This window comes from Sinohyriopsis cumingii, chromosome 13 (assembly GCF_028554795.1).
Source record: "Sinohyriopsis cumingii isolate HCF-2022 chromosome 13, ASM2855479v2, whole genome shotgun sequence".
In the NCBI taxonomy this organism is placed as follows: domain Eukaryota; kingdom Metazoa; phylum Mollusca; class Bivalvia; order Unionida; family Unionidae; genus Sinohyriopsis; species Sinohyriopsis cumingii.
In genome coordinates, this window is record NC_142973.1 from 58,657,490 (window position 1) to 58,684,921 (window position 27,432).

General features: G+C 33.8%; 1 protein-coding gene across 1 annotated transcript in view; it reads left to right on the forward strand.

Annotated features, from left to right (window-relative positions):
- Positions 1-27,432, forward strand: part of LOC149785653 (26S proteasome non-ATPase regulatory subunit 2-like) — a 63,975-nt gene that overhangs the window by 24,913 nt on the left and 11,630 nt on the right. The window contains exons 7-19 of the mRNA XM_089979481.1: positions 1,658-1,802; positions 6,340-6,400; positions 8,988-9,134; positions 9,710-9,816; positions 11,766-11,893; positions 12,618-12,705; positions 13,675-13,837; positions 14,523-14,624; positions 16,033-16,103; positions 18,690-18,786; positions 24,002-24,084; positions 24,665-24,833; positions 26,308-26,529. Coding sequence (XP_089835607.1) covers positions 1,658-1,802; positions 6,340-6,400; positions 8,988-9,134; positions 9,710-9,816; positions 11,766-11,893; positions 12,618-12,705; positions 13,675-13,837; positions 14,523-14,624; positions 16,033-16,103; positions 18,690-18,786; positions 24,002-24,084; positions 24,665-24,833; positions 26,308-26,529 — 1,583 coding nt within the window. The remainder of the gene's footprint in view (positions 1-1,657; positions 1,803-6,339; positions 6,401-8,987; positions 9,135-9,709; positions 9,817-11,765; positions 11,894-12,617; positions 12,706-13,674; positions 13,838-14,522; positions 14,625-16,032; positions 16,104-18,689; positions 18,787-24,001; positions 24,085-24,664; positions 24,834-26,307; positions 26,530-27,432) is intronic.

Consider the following 27,432-nt stretch of genomic DNA (forward strand, 5'->3'; position numbering starts at 1 on the left):
TGGTAGAGAAAAATTGGATGCCTTGGTGATTGGCAAAAACAAATCTCCTCGATGTTTTAAGAATTTGAAAAAGCTGCCAGTACAGTACAAGGCAAAAAAAAGGCCTGGATGACGACAGAATATTGTAAGAGATGGTTGAAGCGCGTTGACAATCAAATGCATTTGCAAAAGAGAAGCATCATTATGCTGTGCGACAGTTGTGCAGCTTATGGCAGTGGCATCAAACGTTAAGATTGTTTTCCTTCCTCCGAACACAACTTCACTGATTCAACCAATGGATCAAGGAATTATAGCGAATTTCAAGAAGTTCTATAGATACTTGTTATTCAAAAATTGCTGTCACACATTGATGGATCATCTCCCAAAGAAAAAGCATCCAACCAGACAAGGAAGCTGACAGCTTTAGATGCACTTCATATGATTAGAAATGCCTGGAGCAATGTAACACAGTCAACCGTAGCAAACTGCTATAGGCAGGCCAGTTTTTCGGTGCCTTCTGATGACGAGTCACTTGATGACCCCACCTATATCGGCGGAACCCAATTTGAATGCCAAACGGCATGAATGTAGAAGAATTCAAACAGGATGTTGCAATAGATGATGGTCTTCAGACGGAAGGTGAAATTGACGACTCAATCATCGTTGCAGCTCTTACAGAGACAAAACAAGAAAATGACAAAAGAAATGATGACGACACAGTAGATGACCAGGTTTCATCTAAAGTTGCTATACAGTCACTCCAGAATTTACGCAGATTCATGGAACAGAGAGAATAGGAGCTTTTTGAACTGTTTTACAAAGTAGAGTCGGCAATTCACCAACTTACTAGTAAAACTTGTGTGCAGACACCAATTGCCGATTTCTTTCGGAAATCGTAAATTTCATTGTGTTTGATTCAACAATATGACGTTAGTGCTGTTCATTGTAGACTATTGTTTCATTTAAGTAAACATTGAAAGAGTGGATTCTAATCGTCTTTTTACGTTATTCTTCACCTATATTCATGCCGTGCTGATTTAAAGCTGTACTGTACCGTACTTCGGTTAACTGCACACGCCAGTTAACTGCACAGTCTCGTGATGGGCCCGAGGCTGTGCAGTTAACCGGAGTCGACTGTATACATCATCACATTAGACTGACCTTTATCATGGATTATGGTGAGTTTTATTTGTTGGCTTACATATTGCCCAGCCATCAAACAGTATGCCAAAAACAATGTCAGGGATAAGTTGTCCCAACAAAGCATACTTTTATCATATTTCATACAAGTTTTTCATCTCTTTGGGGTAATTCATCACAATGAAGCATACTTTCATCATATTTCATGCTACATTATCATCCATTTGGGTTAAGTTCTCCCATTGAAGCAGGCTGTTGTTTCATTTCATGTTACCTTTTCATCTGTTTGGGGTAAGTTGCCCAAATGTAGCATACTTTTGTTAATTTAATTCTACCTTTTCATCTGTTTGGGGTAAGTTGTCCTAATGTAGCATATTTTTGTTACATTTCATTCTATCTTTCCATCTATTTGGGGTAAGTTATCCTAATGTAGCCTACTTTTATTGTGTCTCATGCTACCTACTCATCTCTTTTTGTTAAGTTGCCCCAATGAAGCATGCTTTCCTCACATTTCATGCTAATATTTTTCTTTATGCAGGACAATACAGAAACAGATGGCTTTTATGCTGGGAAGACAACAGATATGCCTAGAACTAAGTGATGAAGCGGAAGAGAATGATGAACTAACGGAAATTATGTCTAACACACATCTGAACAACAATTTTCTTGCCTTAGCCAGAGAGGTGAGTGGTGAACCAGGTTACTGTTAATCGTGCAGTTTTTATGCACGTAACATCATTGCAACAAAGCAAGGCATCTGAATTTATGAAAATTGTCTTCTGTCAGCAACTACATAGCATATCTTTGGCATGGCTTTGGACAGCAGAAAATAATTATTTTTCTTTGTCTTTTAAAGACATATTACTGTCTATAATTTGATGCCTGAAAATAATCAAGTGGACAAATATATGCCCCCACCTGAACGAACAAGTTACCACTAGCTCCTGTGACAGTGTGTCCATAAAGTAAAACTGGCATTTTTTTATTTTTATGTGTTGGATAATGAAAAATTGACATTACTTGAAACAAAAATCTTTGTTTTTTTAAATAAATACATGTCCCTCTGCCTGAAAATGCAGTTATGCATGTATTACTTGTTTTTTTTTTTCCGGAGAACTGCCATATTAGTTGTCTCTAAATCCACTGTTTAACCCTCTGCTGATCAGTGATTATTTAAATTTACCTTTCATTTGCATGCAGGCTATAATTCTATGTAAATAAGAAATGAAAACAAACTACTTAAAATGATTTCAGAATCATAATTCTGAAGGTATTTATGACAAACAAATGCAGACATTTTGGCATCAAGAGTTAAAAATACATTTATGACTGTTACTTTAAGGAACAAGAGTTAGAGTCTCATTGGGGGCATATGTCCATGATGAGTAAATAGCAAATAAGGAGCAATATACAAGTATTACCCATTCTGATCAATATGTCAATAGCCTTTCAATAAACATGACCTGTTTGTTGTGATCGTTCTTCTGTTCTTTATTTTCTTTTGATATTTCTTAACCTAGCTACAGATAGCTCCAAAATTAGCAGAGCCTGTCGACTCAAAACAATCAGTTAGCCATAGATTGTTTTGACGCATGTCAAATCAAGATGGCTATCTCATAATTTCTAATAATAAAATTTGGGGCATTTCTTTGACATGTGTGTGAAAATAAAAGGTACTCTTAATTATTGGCTATCTGGATTTTATTAAAAGCAGACACAATGTGTTAAATTTTTTTAGTACCCACAAGCATTGTTTATCATCAACTGTTGTTTAATTGGTTTTATAAAGCAAACATGTTAATAAAGAAAATGGGTTAATTAACAGTGGAAAAATAACTCTACTTAATCTGTAGGTATAATTGGTTTGTTTGATTGTACAAGTACCTTGAATTTACTAATCCATACCAACTTTTTGATAAAATTACTTAATGAGATAAAGTTTCTTATTAAAATAGAGATAATAACCATTTTCATTGTTGTTAATCAAAGCCATGACTATCACACTTGCTTAAAGAGGAATCATCTTTTACTTTAAAAGTTTTTAAAAAATTTGCCCTCAGAATTCTGCACAAATTCTGTTGGTTTTGGAAGAGAAAAATTATACCTGATGTAACACATCTACTGAAGTCTTTATGACATTGTTCTGCAATTAACAATCAGACACATATTTGATGCCCATTCTGAAAATTTTATGAGAATGGACACAAAGGATTTAACAACAGAAAAAGGTAGGACTTGAAATTACAATACCAGTATGCTATTTTTTACACATTTAGTTAATTTTTTAGCTGTATTGTTTTTTAGTCAATAAGTTGAACCTGCATTCATATAACCTACAATAGACCCCATGAAATATCTGGAAATTTTTCATGACAATAGACACAAATGATTTCAAGTTATTTTAGTTCGTGGAAGTTCATGATCACATTAAATATTTATTGCTGACCAGCTGAAATGAACATCATCTGTTGGAATAAATTACTTGCAAACACATGGAGACCCTGCTTGAAAACTATACAGCATGTCTTCTAAGAGTGTGTCCAAAAACAAATTCCTGAAAGAAATTGTAGTTGATGTCTGAAAATTACAAGGCATTTAAATATTATGTTTGCCAAAGAATTATGGTGTATGAAAACCTGCTGAAAATACAGTAGTTGTATAATATACATTTTTTTGAACAGCAGACCATCAGATTTTCAGTTTCCAATATGCTGAATTTATTAGATTCATAAACTTTAATAACACAAAAATGTTATGATAGACTTGTCACATTAATGTTTTAAATCAGTTGGATGTTGTAAATGTATTGTCTAAAGTAAAAGTCTCATTAACCAATATAATAGATTTCGGATAAAAGAAGCACAATCTAGCCTTCATATATGTTGGACACGTTGCACGTGACTAATATGTGACTGATTATAAATTACCCAAATTGGACTTTCTGTAGTTCTGGTTAACTTGTATTCAGACTAACTTTATAAATAATTGTTTTAAAACAAATTCATTTCTAGGTATTTACCTCATATTCTACATAAGATGTACATTGCAACAGGTGTGAAACTAAATCATCTTATATACCAGAGAACTAGATCCTGGTCTTGGGAGTGGACCATTCAATTTCATGGGTAAAGAGTAAAAGAGTGAGGAACAAATATATGAAATAGACCAAATACCAATTGAAAATATACTGCTAACTAGTGTTTTGTCCAAATACACAGAAAAACAGGGAGTAGCAGGTTTCATTGTAATGGCAATTCCATCCCTCCAACTTGAATGGTTTATTCCAGCAAGAAACTAGCTTCACATTGGTTTCAGCATGTAATCTAGCTTGACATCCCAATGACTGCTGGTCACTGTACATATGAGTCATGTGAAGATGATGTCTATACAGCTCTCCCCTGTTATAATATGCTTCGCTATAACATAATTCCATGAATAAAAAGGTAGCATCATGGCGCCCCCAAAATCAAAATTGTAAAAATTATAATTTGAAAATAAAATTAAAAAAATGTTCGACATCTTTCAGTTGAAAATCTTTACATAAAAAAAACGGCTGTACTTGATTTGACAGAACCCGTTTTTATAGCCGCAATTTAACTCTATTTAGCCACTGTTATATTCAGGCAAAGTGTGATATTGTATTCCTAACAGGCTATTGAACACCCCTAATTATCCATGTCTCTAATTAGCCATAATTGTCCTTGGTCTGTATCAGCTATTGTATTTAGTTAAGTACACATGACTGTCAAATTTCTTTTAGTACTAAAGCCACCCCAGCAGATCAGCGACTTGATGTCTCTAATTACAGCTCACTGTGTATGCAGTGGATCAGCTTATTGTCGACCATTGTTTATTGATACATGGATGGCAACAGATCACAGAAAGGATTAGCTACAGCATGTCCTTGTCGCTGCTTTCTGTAATCTGTTGCAGTGCAGCCCAGAAGAGATAGATGTTAATTGCATAACTTAGCTACAGTACAAATAAGTCTTATTCAAACAATTAGGTGTCATTTTTCCAATGAAATCAGATTTAATCTAGTTTAGTCTTTTCAGTATTTATTAGTGAATTAAGTCATTTAGTCCTGCAATGGAGATGTCCAGGATTTCAAAAGCTTGTTTTGTGAATAGGATTGTGATTTTAAGTGATTCGTTGAGAGGATGTTTACGAGGCTAAAGTTGTTTTACAGGGTAATTTTAGTGCTGTTCAGTTCATAATGCAATCAGTAGTTATGGACACCAGCTAGTTCACAATGACAGGGAAGAGCTGTATTTGTGACATTTGTACAAAAATGATTAGGATTGTGTCAGACTTTAAGCATGATGGTAATTCAGAAGCTATATAATGACTTGAAAATTTTATGAGAGACAAAATATGGATATTGGAGTTCTCTTCCAGAGATGAAGTAATGGGGGCGTGATGGGTGAGGGCATGTCATTAGTATATTAATCAAAACTGCTCCTGGTTATATCAGGCCTCCAGAATTGTTCATGTATGCCATTAAAATGCCCAAATCAAACATTGGGCATTTCCACCAAGAAACTCATTGTCAACTTGATAGCACAATAGATTTAACTGAATCCGATATGAGGTATTGGACTTAATCTAATACATAAGACATACACTGTAACAGGTGTGAAATTGCCCAGGGGCTTATGTAAAATGGTATAATAAAACCTCTTGCAGGGAACTGTCAATACATTAAAGTTCTTTCTCAGCCAGGTTTGGGTGTAGACTGCAGTATTTTGAGTAAAGAAGAATTCCCAACAAACTATTCATTTTCAAAATGAAAGAGGAAAGAAAAAAAATGAAATAATCATTACAAATTGACATATGCTAATAGCAATGGGTTTGTACCAGAGCATATGAAAAAAAATGAGAGAAAGTGGTAAGATTGATTAAAAGACAAAGTTCCTTGACACTAACTTTTAAATTGTTCTGTTCTGGAGTCTAGAGCTAAACTATAATATATCCAGTCTTACAGTACTATGTCATTGGACCCAGTGCACATCTGACTTATATGAAGCTGTTATCTGTATTACTGTCCACATTTTGAGAAAATAAAGAAAAGGATTATGTCATTTGTTAAGCATATTGGTAATTCTGTGGCTTAAATAAAAAAAACCAGGAACTCAGATTTATCTGAATAACTGAATTATGTAGAAATATTGTATAATGAACAATTTGAAGTTGTATTTATTATAACCTCATATGTTTCAGTTGGACATAATGGAACCAAAAGTACCTGAGGATATTTATAAGTCCCACTTAGAGCCCACCAGTAAGTGATAACAAATATTATTAAGTTTGGTAATCACAGGTTGCATCTTTGTTTTTGATGTGAGCATTGTGGCAGTGTGCTTAATATGGATCAAGTCTTATATGTTACAATAGCCAGTCGGCACACTGGTTGATTAAGAGTGTGTCAGTGCGCATAATATAAGTCTTGTATACTACAATAGCCAGTCAGAATACTGGTTGATTAGAGTGTGTCAGTGTGCATAAGTCTTGTATACTACAATAGCCAGTCAGAATACTGGTTGACTGGAGTGTGTCATTGTGCTTAATATGGATCAAGTCTTGTATGTTACAATAGCCAGTCGGCATACTGGTTGATTAGAGTGTGTCAGTGTGTATAAGTCTTGTATACTACAATAGCCAGTCAGAATACTGGTTGACTAGAGTGTGTCAGTGTGCTTAATATGGATAAGTCTTGTATGCTACAATAGCCAGTCAGAATACTGGTTGACTAGAGTGTGTCAGTGTGCATAATATAAGTATTGTATATTACAATAGCCATTTGGCATACTGGTTGATTAGAGTGTCAGTGTGCATAATATAAGTCTTGTATACTACAGTAGCCAGTTGGTGTACTGTTTGAATATACTGTCAGTGTGCTTAATATAAGACTTGTATGCTACAATAGCCAGTCAGAATACTGGTTGATTAGAGTGTGTCAGTGTGCATAATATAAGTCTTGTATACTACAATAGCCAGTCAGAATACTGGTTGACTAGAGTGTGTCAGTGTGTTTAATATGGATAAGTCTTGTATGCTACAATAGCCAGTCAGAATACTGGTTGACTAGAGTGTGTCAGTGTGCTTAATATGGATAAGTCTTGTATGCTACAATAGCCAGTCAGAATACTGGTTGACTAGAGTGTGTCAGTGTGCATAATATAAGTATTGTATATTACAGTAGCCATTTGGCATACTGGTTGATTAGAGTGTCAGTGTGCATAATATAAGTCTTGTATGCTACAATAGCCAGTCGGCATACTTGTTGATTAGAGTGTGTCAGTGTGCTTAATATAAGACTTGTATGCAACAATAACCAGCCAGAATACTGGTTGACTAGAGTGTCATTGTGCTTAATATAAGACTTGTATGCAACAATAGCCAGTCAGAATACTGGTTGACTAGAGTGTGTCATTGTGCTTAATATGGATCAAGTCTTGTATGCTACAATAGCCAGTCGGTTTACTGTTTGATTAGAGTGTGTCAGTGTGCATAATATGGATCAAGTCATTTTGCTACAATAGCTAGCTATCATACTGTTTGATTAGAGTGTGTCAGTGTGCATAATATGGATCAAGTCATTTTGCTACAATAGCTAGCTATCATACTGTTTGATTAGAGTGTGTCAGTGTGCATAATATGGATCAAGTCATTTTGCTACAATAGCTAGCTATCATACTGTTTGATTAGAGTAAACTAATTGGGAAAATCTTCCAGCATGCTGAAAAAATTTGTCTTTATTAACCAAGTTGGTCTTGATGAGAAAACAAACGGAATTTCAGCATTTTGGATGTTATATGCTTGACATTTAACGATACTTAAGAAGAAGAAATTTATTAAAGAAAAGACGAGAAAGTATGCTATGAAGATTGACATTTTTAACTGGATTGTTTGTAAAACATAACCTAAATACATTTCTACATTGCTTATTGCCCATGGGTAATAATGGTCCCAGGGAATACTTTTTGTATAGCTAAATTCATCTTCTCATGCAGAGTGTGTACATTGTCTTTTTTAGTAGCTTTCAATAGTTTCTTAATTAAGATCTAGGAACATAGTTTCTGGTGAGTAGAATGTACTCTGAAACCAATGTCATTTGCATGTATAAATTTATATCTACTTACCCAGTAAATGTATATATTGTTATGTGGTGGGAATCTCAATAGTTTCTATGTTAAAACTATGACTCTGGGGCATGGTCCGGGTGACTTAATCACCCTTCCCACCCCCCAGTCTGATTTATGATGACACTTGGGTCATTGATCACACACACACCAATTCTCAGACCTGTACCTCTCATAAATTGGGTGTCATTCCAAATTTATTCTAAATCATTCCAACCCGATTCTCAACTAGGTCTGTGTTGAAATTCTATGCTGTTTTATATATCCACAATCACCATTTATATCTTTAGGTTAGAAATCTTTGTCCTGAAGGCTAAAGGAATAATTACTTGACATTACACTAGTATGCTTGTATGCCCAGATGGTCAGGGTTATGGAATCCCTGCCTTTTGGTTGAAAAAAGCTGGAAAGAAGTGAATGTGGTATTTTGTCAGGATGGTGCTGTCATTTAACCAGTATAACCGCAAGTGAGACATAGATGAGCACTTGCGCAAGTGAGACACAGGTAACTCTTTTGCGTTGTTGCTGGTTGTAGCCATGTCAAAATTTTATGTTTTTGAAAGTCAGATATGGTTTGAAGACTATCTTTGCATTGATGCAGGTGAGGCACAGGTGTGACACTTGTTTTTAGATATACCAGTCATTATTAAACTTACCGCATCTGTGTTTGATTCATGCAGGATACTATCACACTTGTATTCCATTCTTTGTTCTCCTGTATTTCAGGAGGAACAATAGGACCCTCAAATGTTGACTCGGCAAGACAGAATTTGGCTTCCTCATTTGTGAATGGCTTTGTCAATGCTGCCTTTGGTCAAGATAAGTTATTGATGGAAGATGGAAATAAATGGTTGTACAAGAACAAAGACCATGGTAAGTTTCAAGTCTAAAGATGTAAACTGTTAGTACAGTATGACTAATTGCTGTCTTCAAGTATTTCTCTTTAGTCCATGAAATGGACTTATTTAAATTATTAGGAAATACAAGGTTTTTTCTCAATAATAAATGGAAGTTAACAAGTATTATTCAGGGCTTCCACCTGTATCTTTAAAAGGAACAGTCCTTAATATTTTGTGAAATGCATTAAAATAAGGAATTTTTCTTTTTCATATGTGCTGTAATTCTGGCATGTATTGTGTATAGATTATACTTTTTATGCCCAAATTACACTTTTTTGCCACTTACAATAGCAATAGTTACACTTATACCTGTGGGGTTGGGGTTGGCATGTATGTAACAGGGATGTGTAACTTCAAGGATAGATAAGTAAAAAAAGGAATATATTCTCATTCATCCTTAAAAAAATTCAATCATTCATGCACAAATTTTATAAATTTGCGCTATATGCAATTCTGTTTGTTAAGTCTATGATTGTCTAGATTGGTTTTATTTAATGGTTTTTAAATTTCTTAATTTGACAATTAATCATTCTCTCGATTGTATTACAGGTATGTTAAGTGCTACAGCATCTCTCGGTCTCATTCTGCTGTGGGATGTAGATGGTGGACTAACACAGATAGATAAATATCTATATTCATCAGAAGATTACATTAAGGTAGGAAATGGTAGAGATTAAAGGATGGAGTATGGTTATAGTATTAAGGTTGAAGGAAATCATTGAGATAAAAGGATAGTGAATGGTTAAAAAAGAGTGGCCTTTGCATTTCTAGTGAACTGTTCTTGTACAAGAGAATTCATCAGTAATTTATACTTATATAGGAGCTTAATGTAGGTTGTCATCTGCCTTTGACTTAATAGAATTTGACATCCTGTTCTGTGTGAGGTCATTCACAATCGTGTAATTTCAGTGTGGTTGCCACAAGATTTAAGAGCATATTAAGTATAAAATTGTTTCTTATATCATAAAATTGCAATAAAGTCCTAAAAAATCGATGATAATGTAATTTTATTTGATTAAGGCACTCCAACATTCATGATTCAAAATAATGGAAATCTGTTAATAGGTAAATGCTTCTGTCATAGCCCTGTCTTCCAGTATATAATATACCTGGTGTGAAGGAATGTTGGTTTACAAGCTAGGGAATAAGGTCTACACAACTGCTGATAAGATTGTATCAAAGTTGGTATTTTACTTCTTGGTTTGGAACTTATTTTGAAATTGATAGGTGTATTTAGTGAGAACAGTAAAACATTAACTTGCTCCACCAGTCTGAATCGCAGTAAAAATTTGATCATGTCTTATGGCTTAGTGACCAGGACTAAAACAATGTCTGTTGAATTATGTGACTCAAGTACCTTCATTTCAGACACGCATGGGGGCCCCAAGTGGCCAAGTGGTCTGAAGCGCTCACCATTCTGGATCACTGCCATCTCGCCTCTGTCTGCGTGGGTTTGAATCTCAGGCTTGGCTAATGTGGATACGTGAGAAAGTTTGCCAGTAGCTTTTCATGGGTCGGTGGTTCTTCTTGGGGTTTTCCAGGGTTCTTCCTCCACCAGTTATACTGGCCGTCATGTATAGCCTATCTTGTGCTGAAAAATGGCATTAAACCCTATAACAACATCATACATGCATGAACATTATATTTTGAACCAATGGCATACTTGCTTATAAGACGAGTACAGCTGCAAACTGAACAGACCCAGATCTGCTGTCACAAAAAGTGCTGGCAGATCAAGGTCTGTGCAGTGTGTTAGGAGTAATCAGTACAACAAATAGTATAGACCCTAATCTGCAGGAATATTATGCTACACAGGATCAGGATCTTTGTTGTGTGCAGTTTGACTTGACTTATGATTGAATAAATATATTAGTTTATATGGATGAAATATATTCTCATATAACATTATGCTTATCATGAGCAATAAGCTCACAACTTTGGACTAAATGCTTAAGTTGTTTTTACATAATTTGAATGCATTAAAAATATCTTTATGCATTTTTAGATGATTTGTCTGCATAAAATGCAGATATGGTGCTCATCTAGTACTCTAGGTTTATGCAGTACTATTTTGATATGCTCACCATAGGGTGAAGTGTATTTTTGTGTGATGCCCATCCATCCAGCCATCTCTTTGTCTCTCTGTCTAACCAGTTAAGTTTCTTCACAAAAGTTTTAGTTGTCCACCATCTACACAGGCCATAAATTTATTGACTTGTGCTTGTGGTAAGGAAGAACTCATTCTCTGGCTAAATGAAGAAAAATTGTTTCTGGATAACGATCTCCACACAATAATTCAAGTTTTCCTGTTGATATTGGAGTCAAAGGTCAAGGTCACTGACTAATAGAAAATAAATGTTTTCTGGACAGTAACATTGGTTCTGCATCACAGATCTGGCCAAAGCTTTGTGGATGGCATGTACTTAGGATAAGGAAGAACCCTATTGATTACACAGGTTAAGATCACTCTGAAATTTAAAAAAAAATTATTGTTGGGGAACAAGTAGTTATCTACAGAACGGACTATTAAACATGTGGCAGGCTCATACTGAGCTGGTCACAGTAGTCTTTCATACATTTGCTTTTCTTTCTAATCTCTCTTTAGGCTGGAGCTCTTCTTGCCTGTGGCATAGTGAACTCAGGTGTCCGGAATGAATGTGATCCAGCTCTTGCCTTGTTGTCTGACTATGTGATGCACAGCAGCAACATCATGAGAATAGGGGCTATCACAGGGTAAACAGACATGCTAGCTTTTATTAAAGTGTGCCATCTATTCTTTGTGTCACTCTTGCTTTCACATTTATTGGGGATGTTAAACAAACATTTTTGGGGTTATTGTGGCAAGTTAATTGCTTTATGCACACCATAAATATTGGTAAAGTAAACTGATTTTTTTTTTCCCCTCTCATTTTAATGACAACTTATTTTTAATACTGTTTACATGTCATTTAACAACATACCAACAAAAAAATCTTAAATTAATACAAAACAGATGACTATTGAAGATTTCTTTCCATGTGGATAAAATAATGGATTAATTACTGGTTGCTTAGTTAGTAAATATATTGTCACAATAAACCGAATTTTATGATTCACCAGCTGTTACATGTACATGTAGGTTGACACTTTCATTGGATTGTAAAACTTAATGGTGTATCATTTTATTCATGATATAAAAATTTTATGCAAATGCATGTTGTGTGAAAATTAATCATACCAGTATAAATTGTTTAATATGTACGTGTCTAACATCTTTGACTTGGACAAGTACATGTACATTTTGATAAAGAAATAATGAATTTGGATATGAAGTTTGTCGGTTATAATGTCCTGAGATTCCAAGTCCCCTGTGAAACATTATAAACAGATCTTTACTATGTATGTAATGCATATCATCTAATATAATGCTTCTGTAAGCATTAGAAATTTGTATGCAGTAGGTTTCTAACTTTTTCAGGCTGGGATTGGCATATGCAGGGTCTAATAGAGATGATGTTTTGCAGTTGATTCTCCCAGTACTTGGGGATTCTAAAGCAAATATGGAGGTAAGGTCAAAATACCCTCATCCAATCATGCTTAAAACTCTTGTCAGTGGATATTTAACGATATTGAACAAGTATCCAAATGTAGACATTGCTTAATAGAGACAAAATATCATACATTGGTGTTCAGTTTATATGAAACAGTCTGAATAACTTTGATATTTTTCAGGCCTTGACAAATAGTTCTGTGGGTAAAATTAATATTTTATGCATTATACAGCTTTATTATGGCAAAAATATTCTGTACAGTTGTTCTTTCAGATGCTTTGGAGTGATCTATCAAGTATGGCTCTCAAACAATTACTACACCAATTAGTCAAACCAATCTTAGTTCACATCTCCATAAAATGAGCACCTGCTCAAAAAGAACCTGCAGAAGTATCTTCTCAGTTTTAAAATGTGTAATGAAGGAGAACTGATTGTAAAAGAGCAAATTCTGCTGATGCTCATGTGTCCTTTAAAAAACGTTTTACAGCAGTTATATTGTTCACTACTTTTTCTGTTAGGGAGTCATGGTTGCCCAGTTAGTAGAGTGTTTGACATATTATTCAAGAGTTACAGGTTCAGTGCCTCTTTGCCTCTTTGGCCTCTTTGGCCAGTCTGGGTTGGCAGCCTTGGAGTGTCCAGTAAAGGCACTAAGCATCCATTTCCTCAGCATAATATAATCTGCTGAAGGTGTAGTTAAAAGCCAACCAGATACGCAAACATCTTTTTCATGTCATTATGTACCATACTGTAAGGGTATTAATTTTGGAAAAAAATTATATTTTTGTCTGTATATAATTTCATGAATAGGAGAATGGATCCTGTTAATTCAACATAAAGATAATTGTTTGTTGGGTCTTTAAAGGAAGAACCAAATGTAAGAGAACTTCTACCCCATGAAAAATAGTAAATTTCTATACATATTTTTCATGTTCCTAATAAAATGACACAGGCAGCTATAGTTGCTCATTTCAATTCTGTGTATAGGTAATAGGCATATCTGCCCTGACCTGTGGTATGATAGCAGTGGGTAGCTGTAATGGAGATGTGACATCAACAATTCTACAGACAATGATGGAGAGATCAGATGCAGATCTCAAGGATACCTTTGGCAGATTTTTGGCTCTAGGCCTTGCTCTGGCTTTTCTTGGTAAGATCTTCATTTATATAACATAGTTCTCTCTTCAAATTTCTTCTTATACATAATTGTTCCAAAACAAATAACTTTACACAGATAACATAAATTTAATATGCATGGTTCTTCAATTATTTTGTTCGATTTTAATGAAAGTGGTAGATACCATTATAATGGTTGATGTTTGAGTTATATAATTTGTACTGCATTGTTTTCTTTTTAAACTGATGCAAACAGATAAGAGGTCACATGCTCACTTTAGACGCTTGTTAAAAGAATCTTTGCGTCAGAGAAATTGTTGGAGAGTATGTCTTCAATTTTTAGTCAAATCAAATTAATATCTCAAAATTAACCAACAAGTGAAAACAAATTGTAAATAAGGCCTATTTAATTTTCACAGATTTTAGAACACCTTTATTATTATGTAAGCACTAAGTCCTTTTGAAAGTACAATACATGATGACCATTTCCATAATCTTGGTTATAACCTGTCTTACTAGTTCACTGGATTTAAACAATTTTTTAAAATAATCACTAGAATGCAAAACCATTAAAAGCAATACATTACAGCTTGGGACTGTAAAATGTGGATGATATGTAATGCTATGTTAACAGGTATTTATGGCAGGTCCTTTGGGGTTTTCATGTGAGAAATCATTTATAAAATTAAGTATTGACAGACACTTATTTTTACTGGCAGGTAAGCAAGAAGCAGCAGAAGCCACTCTTGCAGCACTAGAAGTCATTGGTGAACCACTGAAATCGATGGCCACTATGTTAGTCGATGTTTGTGCATATGCTGGTAAGATATGTATTTATTTCTTCATTTGATATGTTATCCAATTATAATATGTTGCAGGTGTGGCTACTACCTCAAAGATCCAGCCCTCCCAAGTTAAATTAGATGTTCACCACCTCTTTTGCCTTGTTTTAGCAACAGAGATGCTAAAAGGTTGTCTGCTTGCTAAGGTGTAAGTCAGATATGAGTGATCTCCCTCCCCTTGGATAGACTGGCACCAAATTCTGTAATCATTTGCTACTTCCATTTGTGCTTGGGAGCGTGCCTTTTTCTTAGACCATGCAGACACTAAATTCAGTTTAGATTTTTGTTCAGTTGAATAATTCTTTGGTGTTTTCTTATATCTGTAAGTAAACTTTATTATTTTTTCCAATTCTCACTTATCATACAGAATTGCTATAGTACTTTCAATTCAGCCTTGTTTATATATATTATGTGATGTACTGTAAATTCAGAATTTTCTTATGGAGTACAAATATTTTTGGTTGCTACAAGCCACAAATTTAAGTACCTGTGAATAAAGATCTTTTATTTGAAGGAATGTGATGCTGTCCCCAAATTTAAGTACCTATGAAAATATAATTTGTTTACAAAACTACAAAAAATATGATAACTGATGAAAATAAATGAATTCACAGTGTAATCACATGTAAGATCATTCATGTTTTTACTTGTAATTTCATTTTCATAATTACATGTTGCAAGATCTTACAAGGTTTTGCATATTATAAGATCATTCATTATTAAATGTTGTATGATCATTCCTGTTTTCATATAATGTAAGATCATTTTTGTTATTACATGTTGCAAGTCCATTTTCATAATTACATTTTGCAAGACCATTCCAGTTATAATATGTTGCATGATCATTCATTATTACTTGTATGATCATTCCTGTTTTTACATGATGTAAGATCAATCCTGCTATTGCTTGTTCTTAAATCATTCCTCCTATTACATGTTGTGAGTTTATTCTTTTTATTACATGATGCAAAATTCTTCCTCTTGCGTAAGATCATTTTTGTCATTACAGGATGTAAGATCATTCCTGATATCACATGTATGTTCATTTCCATAATTACATGATGTAAGATCATTCTTGTTAGTACATGTTGTAAGATCATTCTTGTTAGTACATGTTGTAAGATCATTCTTGTTAGTACATGTTGTAAGATTATTCCAGTTATTACATGTTGTACATCATGTAAGGTCATACCTGTTATTGGTTGTAGATGAAAATAGTTCCACTCTGAAATCCAATATGTTCACCATGGAAAATAATTTGACAGTCTTATCACTGAAGAATATCAGAGATGGTTTTAGCACTCAGTAGGTAAGATGAACAAATGAATAGATTTATGGCATACACATAATGTAAGCTTTAAGTCTGATATATTTGTTTCTATTTCAGGCACTGGTAATGTTTTGAAGATTCAGCATCTGTTGCATATCTGCTCAGAGCATGACGATACAAAAGATCAGGTTGGTAAAAAGTTTGTTATCTAAAGTTGATATACAGTTTGTAAAATGTTGATTTTCTAAGGTTGGGACCACTACGATGGCCTAGTGGTTAGAGCGTCCGCCTCAGATGCAGGAGGTCATGGGTTCAATCCCTGGTCGAGTCATACCAAAGACTTACAAAAATGGTACTAACAGCTGCCTCGCTTGGCAATCAACATTACGAGGATAGTGTTAGGACTGGTCGGACTGGTGTCGGGAAAATGTGACTGGGTGGGACATCATGCTACATGCCTGCGGCATGATGCCTCAGTGCTAGATATCACTGGAAACTATCACACTGCAGACATCATAGCGATATGACTTAATTTTTTCAAAACTACAATTTAAAAAAAAAAACAAATCCAAATTTTCTAATGTTGGTATACAGTTAATAAAATGTTGATTAAGATTGGTATATAGTTTGTAAAATTTGATTTTCTAATGTTGGTATACGGGTAGTAAAAAGTTGATTTTCTTTTCATTTAATTGTACCACAAATTCTAATAACATTAACATGCTACTGACATCGCAGGATGTATCATGTAGTCTTATGCAACATTCTCTTGAAAGCTTTGATGTTGTTGTCATGTATTCAGTATTGGTGTCATATAGTCTTTATACAGCATAATCATGATGGCACTGATGTTGTCATATAGTCATTATACAGCATAATCATGATGGCACTGATGTTGTCATATAGTCATTATACAGCATAATCATGATGGCACTGATGTTGTCATATAGTCTTTATACAGCATAATCATGATGGCACTGATGTTGTCATATAGTCTTTATACAGCATAATCATGATGGCACTGATGTTATCATATAGTCTTTATACAGCATAATCATGATAGCACTGATGTTGTCATATAGTCTTTATACAGCATAATCATGATGGCACTGATGTTGTCATATAGTCTTTATACAGCATATTCTTGATAGTTATGGTGTTGTCATGTAACCGTTATGCTACATACTATAGATAACTCAGGTGTTGGTGTCATGTAGTGTTTAAGAAACCATACAACCAAAATGAAATCACTTAGGACTGTTCTAGTAAAATATACTATGGATCTAGGTAAGGCATTTTTAATGTGGAGTGGTTACCCATAGATGCAATTTATAATTTTGTATTGTTTAATTATAAACTCTGTAATCTGAGTATCCTGATATATATATTTTTTTTAAGTGCCTTCCCTGGGTACCATGTATGTGTATATGGAACAGCCCTTACCTCAGATGTACCCATTAAGTGCCAGAAACGAGGATGAAACCTTGAAGCACACACTAGTATTGTCTCCAGACCACTTGTTGAGGGAATGTGCTGATTGGTCAGGGCAGTTAAGGTGCAGTACTTGTCAGGGCAGTGTTCTGATTGCCTGTCAGGGTATTTAAAGTGTGGTAAAGTCCCTTATGAGGGCACAACTTGTCAGAGCAGTGTGCTGGCTGCTTGGTAAAATCTCTCCTGAGAGCACCACATGTCAGGGCATGGTCCTGATTGCCTGTCAGGATATTCAGAGCATGGTAAAATGGCTTCAGAGGGCACTCGCTATAAGAAAGAGTGCATTTTTATGTATTCAGCTGGTGCATTTGAAAAACATTTTGCACTGCAAGAGAAAAATGCTGTAGATAACGCCAAGTTGATGCCTAAAATACACATGTTGAATGTTACCATATAAAATGTACTTAACCTCCAGAGATTTAAGACAGGCAGACACACACACACACACACACACACACATGAATGCAGGGCACACCCCTGAGAAAGCAGGGTGTGGTGCTGTAATGTACTAAATCTCTAGAGATTGAAGATTGCAGTTATGCTCCCTCTTCTACTGCTCTGGTGGCCTACTGATTCAATCATCTGCCTCGGATGCAGGAGGTCGCAGGTTCGAACCCCAGCCAAGTCATACCAAATACTTATAAAAATGGTACTTACAGCTGTCCCGCTTGGCACTCAGCATTAAGAGGTTAGTGTTAGGACTGGTTGACCTGGTGTCACGATAATGTTACTGGGTGGGACATCATGCTACATGCCTGTGGCATGATCCCCAGTGCTAGACATCACTATAAACTGCAACACTGCAGTCGATATGACTGAAAAACTGTTAAAGCTACATTAAAATTCCAAATCACCCCCCCCCCTTTTCCACCAGGAGGGCAAGGCATATCCACACCTCCTCCTTCCTCAAAAAAGCAATCTTCTGCCTTGAGAGAGCATGATATTGTGCCTTCTTGAAACAGGTCAGGGATAACTCTAACATAGGTGCCAAGTAAGTCAATTACTCCTGTGCTAGGTTTCCATGAGATGTCCAGGAAGATATGTCACAAGCAGCATACTTACAAATTATGATTCCTCAAACTTCGCTTTAATTAGAAATTCCCAAGATACATCAGATTTATGTATTTCAGTATGATTTATTAACAGTAGTTATGTAAAAGTACCAACAGTTTATGATTTTCTATGTATCAGATGTTTCATCTGTAACTAGAATGTATTAAATTAGGGATGCAAATAATTCACTCATTGTGTATATGTTTATACTGCATATTTTAAATATGTAGGAGAACAATGAGAAAAAGGAAGACAAGAATAAAAAGAAGGATGGGAAAGAAAGTAAGGAGAAAGAGCCAGCAGGTCCAGATCTCTCTGTTCAACAAGGTAAGAATTGTATTAAACCCAGTTATCGTGATTTTTCCACCCTAGTCACAAATTCTTCAGGGATGCATATAATGTTACCCATATCAATCCTTTTTATCATTCACTCCTTTGGTCGAGTTTTGCATTCAGCCAGTTTTTCATGTACTTCAGGCTGCATGATTAATGATGTGTACTGGAAAATCAGAAATATTCATGGAACAAAAAATAAATTGGTTTTGGAGTAAATAGACAATTTCATTAACAAAAAATAAATTGGTTTTGGAGTAAATAGACAATTTCATTTGAATGAAGTTTTTTTGGTATTTGGTTTTAACATTATTTTCTATCTCAATAAAATCAACAAACTTTTGTGTGGCGATTTAATTTGATGAATTTTTTTTCTCACCAGAAATTAATTTAAATTTTACACAAAAGCATACATCATGCTGTCTGTCTATCTATCTATCCATCAATCCATCCCATATATAATTAATGTGCAGATATTTGTGAAATTTGTTATAAAAACATTTAAATTTGTCATAAAAAGTTGCAACAAAAAAAGTGAACATTGATATACTTAGTTATTAAATGCTCTGAAATTTTTTAGTTTGGTTCTTGATTTGCCACTGCCTCAGTTGAATAATTATCCATCGGTCTTCTGTTTTCTCTTAATTTATTTTATTCATAATGGGATATTTGTGTGTCTAAAACTGTACTATTGAATTTCACCCAACTATTGTATCTTGCGCCAACCTACTGCTTTTAAAAAATAATTGCCAACATGCCGAGTTACTAGCTCAGAGATGCATATCATTTGATTATATCACGTTACATTTTTATTTGACCATGTCCTCAAACAAGCCTCAAGGATAATAATCAAAGTAAATGGATTCCGCTGGTAACTTTTTTTAGGACCTAGGCTTTGCATATTTTGTTTGGAAGGTCTGGTATAAACTGACACTGACAAAAAAATAATTTAAAATGAAAATGTTTTGAGTAACTGATTTAATGTCTCAAGTACATACCCTGGAGAAATTATTAGATCATAAGGCTATGACATATCAAGTAGGTAAGCTTTCATATCCCTATTGTCTTGTTTTTTGTGACGGCAGACAGACTGTTTAAACATTTTGACAGACTTAATGAAAAAACAAGTGCATAGAGCCAACAAAGACAGCCATTTCTGGATTTCATGAGGATTAAATTAATCTTAACAACCAGCAAACAAACTTCTTTTCATGCTGAATTTAATTCATGAATATTTTTGATTATCTGTGAAATAATGTGTACTCCATCACAAACATTTCTGATTGCACATTGTGTGTGTGTGTGTTTATGTATATATATATATATAATTTATGAATAAATATAAATGAATAGTTTTATTAATATTTTTATTATGTATAATGCACATATTTTAAAATTTATTAAAAAAATAAGATTTTTTAAAATAAAAAAAACCCCAAAAATTAATATATTATATCTTAATATTTTATTGACGAATGTTCAATATTTCATCAGAACTCAATTTATATAATAAAAACATATGACGGATTCAGCCAACGTGGGTATGTGAGAAAGCTTGCCAGTAGCTTCTCGTGGGTCGGTGGTTCTTTCCGGGGGTTTTCCCAGGTTCTTCCTCCACCATTAATACTGGCCGCCATGTATAGCCTATCGTGTGCTGAAAAATGGCATTAAACCCTACAACAACAACAACAAAACATGGTGTGCATGATACTTATAATCTAGTATTTTATAAATGATCATAATATATTGAGTATTAATTTAAAAATGCCCTTTCATTTTAAAGAATTAGTAAACTTATTTGTATGATGTTAGGTTATACTTTCACTAGTTAAGTTATTCTGTAAATTAGAATGTTATAAAAAATTAAACTAACTGTAAACAGGGGTCATAATTTAAAAAGAAAGATTAATGAGTGTCATATAGTGTTTTGGAATTTAGACCTTTTGGATATACTGTATTAGGTGAATCAAATAGGTTTCCTTTAGCAGACATTCCTTCTCAGAATCAGCTGTAACAGAATCAGCTGTAACAATAGGTTGAAAGGAGAAATCTTGCAAAGTATCAATATGCTTTTTAAAAGTTTCTTTTTTATTATTACTATTGAAAGAAGTATTTTCATTAATAAATGAACAGTGTGAACATCTAGGTCTATTACATTTAGTTATGATCCTTTTTTTGTCTTTTCTAATTTAGAATTTGGAAATCTTTATGATTTTTAGTCCTTTTATAAGCAAGTGTGGCTTTGCTTTCATGTAGCGATTTACCATGTGTTTTACATGATAATTTTAATAAATCAAACATGGATTATATTGAATAACAAGGAGAATGATATCTTCATTTTGATTTTACATTGTAAAGATTCAAGTTGTGTAAGAGAAGATACTTTCTGGAAAACAGCATTAATGATGTCAATAGGGTAATTTCTGTTTAAAAAATGCTGACCTAACTCTGTCAAAGATAATTTATAAACAGTGTCATCTGAAATAATTCTTCTGTATCTTTTTGCTTGACTATTATGGTATCCCATTTTTACATGATTTTGGATGGCATGAAGAATATTCAACATATTGATGAATATTCATGTTTTTAACATGAACCATGGTAGTAATGTCATTATTTTCATTTTTCACAACCTCTATATCCAAAAATGATACTTCAGTTTTAGACACATTGTAAATTTTATTGTTGGATGTAATTTGTTTAAACTGTCTATAAAATAATAAAGGTCTTCTAACAAATAACTCTAAACCATAAAGATATCATCTAAAACTCTTAACTAAACAGCTGGTTTTAAGAGGCATTTATTTAGAAAATCATTTTCTAATTTCCCCATAAATAAAGATGCCTAAGAAGGTGCCATCAGACTACCCATTGCTGTTCCCAACTTTTGGAGATAGTTTGTATTACCAAATTGAAAAAAGTTATTCTCGAACACATGTTTTAACAAATCATAAACATGTTCTTTTGATAGTTTACATGTATATTCATTTTCTTCAAGATTTACACGCTTCAGTACCATCAGTGTGTGGTATATTCGTGTAGAGTGAAACACATCAAGTGTAACTAGGAATGAATTTTCAGTTTTGGTAAAGATTTCAATTTGGTAATGAAATCAAAAGTATCTTTGACATATGAAGGTAGTGATTTCATCAGTGGTTGAAAAATATGATCAGTATATTGCGATATATTATTTATAATTGAGTTGCATGTAGAAATAATGGGTCTTCCAAGATATCCTAAAGGTAGTGACTTATCAACTGTTTTATGTATTTTGGGTAAAAATAAAACTGAGTTGTGTATTTTATTGGGAAGATATCTAGTTCATCATATATGGAGCAAATATGTATAGAGATTAGATTAATACATTTGCTTATTTTTTCTTTAATTACTTCTGAAGGTTTATAGGAAAGTTTTGTATAATATACTTCATTAATTAATTGTCTTTCTACTTCTTTAATATAATCTTCCTTATTCATTATTACTCTGGTTCTAGACTTATTAGCTTTTTTTTAATAATAATTCTTTCATCTTGTGATAAGAAACAAAAAGAATTTAGATCCTCTTTAGATATGTTTGTAAAATGTTTTCTTTTAGGACTGCTATTTAAAACTTCTTGTTTAGTTGCTTCACTATAAAAATCGAGATAAATATCTCATCCACTAGAAGGTGTAAAAGTCGAATCATTTTTTATTGAAAAAGGGCTTATTATGTAGATGAAAACTACTTTCATATTGTGAATATGTACATGATTGTGAAAAAATTTATTTTAATTTTAATGATCTTGTGTATTTGAAAAATGCTTCTGCTAATTAATATTATCATGCACTTTGGTTCTCAGACAATATGATAACCCCATACCTAGAATGTAATCACTATTAGTTAGAATTAGCTGAGAAAGGCTTAAATACAGTTTATTTTACTATTTCAATTTCCTTTTTTCTTTTCTTTTCTTTCTTCCAACTGTTCTTGTTTTGTATTCTAATAAATCTTCAATTCTTTCTTCTGTTTGTGTTGTCTGCAACAGATCCTTTAGGGTTTCCATTAGTCCTTTAGTCCTTGTATTGTTGCTATTACGGTTATGTTGGATTCCTGTGTAATTTTCTTTGCCCCATTTTTTACTGCATTTGCGTAGGTTGCCTTTTGTGTGCCTGGGTCTTTTAAGTTTTTTGCTTGATCATTTTTGGAATTGTTTTGAATGGGTCTATTAATTTTTCTGTGTGATTTGATTGATAGGTAATTCTTGCTGTTGGCGATGCATGTTCCATTTCATTTTCATTTCTTGGTTGTTGTTTATTCCGTGTGTGATTCTTAGTTACTGCACGTTTATTTTTGACATTGATGAAATTAATTTCTTCTGCTGATTTATTTGGTTGTTGATTATCTCTTTTTGATTTCTCTCTAGTAATTTTCGATGCTGATGTTTCTTGTACCGGAAAATTGTATTTCTCTTTCTGTAAATTCTGTAACTTTTTAAGTTGACTTGATAATAGTTCATCTTTTTTAGATTCAGTTTTTAAAAAAAAAGTTCTTCATCAAAAACGATAGTATTTCCTTTTATCAAAGTTTTTAGTTCATCTCTATGTTCTTCTAGTTCTTTGCCTATCTTGATCAGTCTCCTCTGATGTTCTTCTTTTAGTCTCTCACATATTTCAAACAATACTTTTCCAATTGGCAGTCAATAGATTAGTGAAACTTTTTGGATGCTGTGTCATTCCCAATATGAATTTTTAGTTTTAAACATAATCTCTTTGACACAAGACTGTCTTCCAGACAATTTACAAGAAAGCATGCGTGTAATCCATTTTTTATATGTTTCTGTGCTAAGTTTTCCATTGTTTTTTTTTTAAAAAGTCGTTCTATTGCTAATCCTTGGATCATATGTTGATGCCATGGTGTTGTCCAGGTTTTCTTGATAAATTATAAAATAAACAACACCAACATGTAGAATGTGTGAGCGGTTATATATAATGTACAGAGGGTTATTTCATCAGTTAAGAATTTTTTTGCAACTTATTTATTTTAGATTGAAAATTTATTTCTATCAAAATTAATCTGCTAAAATTGTTATGTGGCTGTGTGGAGAAATGTAATTTACAAAAATATTTCCATTCTATTACAAGGACAATATTATTTATCTGGTAAATAAGGCCACATCAAGAAATGCTTTAGAGAATATTATATCACCCTCATCATCTTTTTATAACTACAGGTATAGCTGTCCTTGGTATTGCTCTTATTGCGATGGGAGAAGAAATTGGTTCAGAAATGTCTTTCAGAGCGTTTGGTCACTTGGTAAGTTCTTTTTGCATGGTCATCTAGAGATAAAGAATTCTTGGTTTTGTTTGTCTTTGAATCTGTGTGTCATCAATTGTTAATGTTTCATTCTGTAAGCAAATGTTTATGTTGGGTTAGAATATCTGTATTAGGAATTAAACTGTTGGTTTTTGAACATCTCAGTTATGTAATACACAATTGTTTCTCATATTTAACCTTTTTATTGGAAATGCAGCATCATATTAGTGAATTTTCCAGTTATTGGATATGGATTAGTTTATCATTGTGTTGTTCAGGGAAAAATAGGAAAAATTATTTAATTTTCAAATCTAAATGTTATCATTTATATTTAAATGTGCCTTTTATATGTTAGACATAGACTCTACAAATGTGAACATCATACTTGAAATTGCATTTTGTCAATTTCAGCACACAGAGTATCATATAAAGATACTTGCATCAGCTCTAACAATTTTACACATGCATGGCTATTGTTAATACCTGTAAGTAACAATGTGGAAGTTTTGTTCATTTATTGTGGCATATTTTTCTCAATGCATTATTAGTGTTAACATGAATAACACTTTGAATGTTGTAGCTACGTTATGGTGAGGTCGGAATTCGGCGAGCAGTTCCACTAGCCCTTGGTCTTATCTCAGTGTCAAATCCAAAGTTGCAGATTTTGGACACTCTCAGCAAGTTTTCACATGACAGTGATCCAGAGGTAGCACATAATGCCATCTTTTCCATGGGACTGGTGGGAGCTGGTAAGATTTTTGCTATGTTTTATTGAAGTGAAGATTTTCCACATGTTGTTGCCCCCTCATCCACAGAGCTTGAAAGAGGCATGACATTGTGTTCATAAATTATGTATGTACATTTATTTGTGTGTTCAGTTCTTTGTTGATTACACCCACAGTATCATGGACCATAATTCACTTGCAATTATGAAATTGTTTTTATCTAAATGCATCTCAAGAAGAGGGACACAGTCATATCAAAACTTGGTGACTTTGACCTAAATTGATACTTGTGTTACCTTTATATTATTAGGCTCTTATTTGTTTTTGTCCTCATGGTCATGGACCTGCTTTTAATGTCATAAATGCTTCTTTGGATATGTAATTCTGCAACCACACCACAACAGGCTGATTGTGACCTAATCTGCACGTTTAGTGCTTGTATTTTTAGCTTTTTATTCCTCATGATTTAATATATTAGATCCTATTTCACCAGCACTTACGAAAATTGTATAAGGATGTATCTCAACAAGAGGAACTCAACTAAATCAGACCTAGGTCACTGTGACATAATTTACATGAATTAGTGAATTAATTATACCAAATAATGATCACTGTGTCCCCATTTCCACCTATAAGTGATTATGTAATTTTAACTGTTTATTTGATTACACCCTCATTAACTTGTACCTTATTTCACCTACCCTCATGAAAATTGATTAAGTGGATATATTTCAAGGGAAGTAACTGAGTGGTACCAAAATTAGGCAACTATAACCATATTTGCACACTTGGGTGGCTTAAGTATTTTTTCAACTATTTGTTTGTAACACCATCATTATCATGGATTCCATTTTACCAACATTCAGGATGCCTCTCAAGGTGAATAACTTAACAGTTCCAAAAGTAGGTCACTTTGACTTAACGCCCATGCTTTATTGTCTTGTAGTTTTGGCTTCTTGTTTTATACACCTCACTGTCTTTGGGTGGGGGCAGGGTCTTCACTGAAGGAAATTGGTAATGTTGATGCATCATGAATAAGTCACTTCACCAAAACTTGTTAATTCTGACCTAATATGTATCCTTGGTTGTTTTATATATTTTCAGATACATGTATGTTACTCTTTCAGTATCTTGGACCCAATTTCACCAACACATAAAATAAGTACTCCCTTGTAACCTGAACTCCATATACACCAAATGAAGTGTGATCGTATTTTGTTTGCTTTTTCTGGAGGATGAATAGATGGCAGTGAAGGTTTCAGTTTTTGAAAGCAGCCAGGCGAGGGCAGTGGGGATAGTGGTGGGGATATGACTGGGATGGATGGGTGCAAAAATAATGTTTTGGTTATTTTTGATGATTTCCATATATTCTTTTAGTTTTAACATCAGTCACGCCTGTTTTTATATCCACAGATAATCAGTTGCTAACTTCATAACATGCTAAGTATTGAATATCATATAAGTGATTGTTGATCATTTCATGTTTCCTTCACCATAGGAACAAACAATGCCCGCCTTGCTGCCATGCTGAGACAGCTGGCTGTGTACCACTCCAAGGATGCCAACAACTTGTTCATGGTTCGCCTTGCCCAGGGTCTTACCCACTTGGGAAAGGGAACATTGACCCTTTGTCCATACCACAGTGACAGAGCCCTAATGAGTCCAGTAGCTGTTGCAGGTTTACTGGCTACCCTTGTCTCTTGTTTGGATGTTAAGAATGGTACTTTTTTTCTCTTTGTACTTTAGATTTAGCCTCGTTGCCCCTACATCTTTTATGGAAAGAAGTTTTATATTTTCTTTAAGTTTTACTCACATGCATAAGTGTTTGTGTGTGTTATGTTTCCAACTCATACCTTTTAAGACAGAGACATTATATCAGTGAATAAAATTGTGATTGGCAAGCATATGTATGGTACTTTGAATGGTTAATGGCAAACATATGTATGGTACTTTGAATGGTAAATGGCAAGCATGTATGTATGGTACTTGGAATGGTAAATGGCAAGCATGTATGTATGGTACTTGGAATGGTTAATGGCAAACATGTATGTATGGTACTTGGAATGGTTAATGGCAAACATATGTATGGTACTTTGAATGGTAAATGGCAAGCATGTATGTATGGTACTTGGAATGGTTAATGGCAAACATGTATGTATGGTACTTGGAATGGTTAATGGCAAACATATATGTATGGTACTTTGAATGGTTAATGGCAAGCAGGTATGTATGGTACATTGAATGGTTAATGGCAAGCATGTATGTATGGTACTTGGAATAGTTATTGGCAAGCAGATATGTATGATGCTCTTGAATGGCATGTGGCAAGCAGGTATGTACAGATGGCACTCGATTTATGCCTTAGATGTGATCCTGAGGTTATGGCTTATTAAAATTGGCATAAATTGAAAGTAATTTTTCCATAAGATATTTGTAAATTAAATTCTTGGGTACATTATACCTTTGAGGTTTCAAAAATTTATGTATGCATAATTTAAAACAATACATATAATACATATGTGATCTGCATACAGGTTACATCACATGGCACCAGCAATGGCATAAAAACGAACACAGTGGCACAAATTATATGTTACTTCTTCATTATGAATGGTGTTAAAAT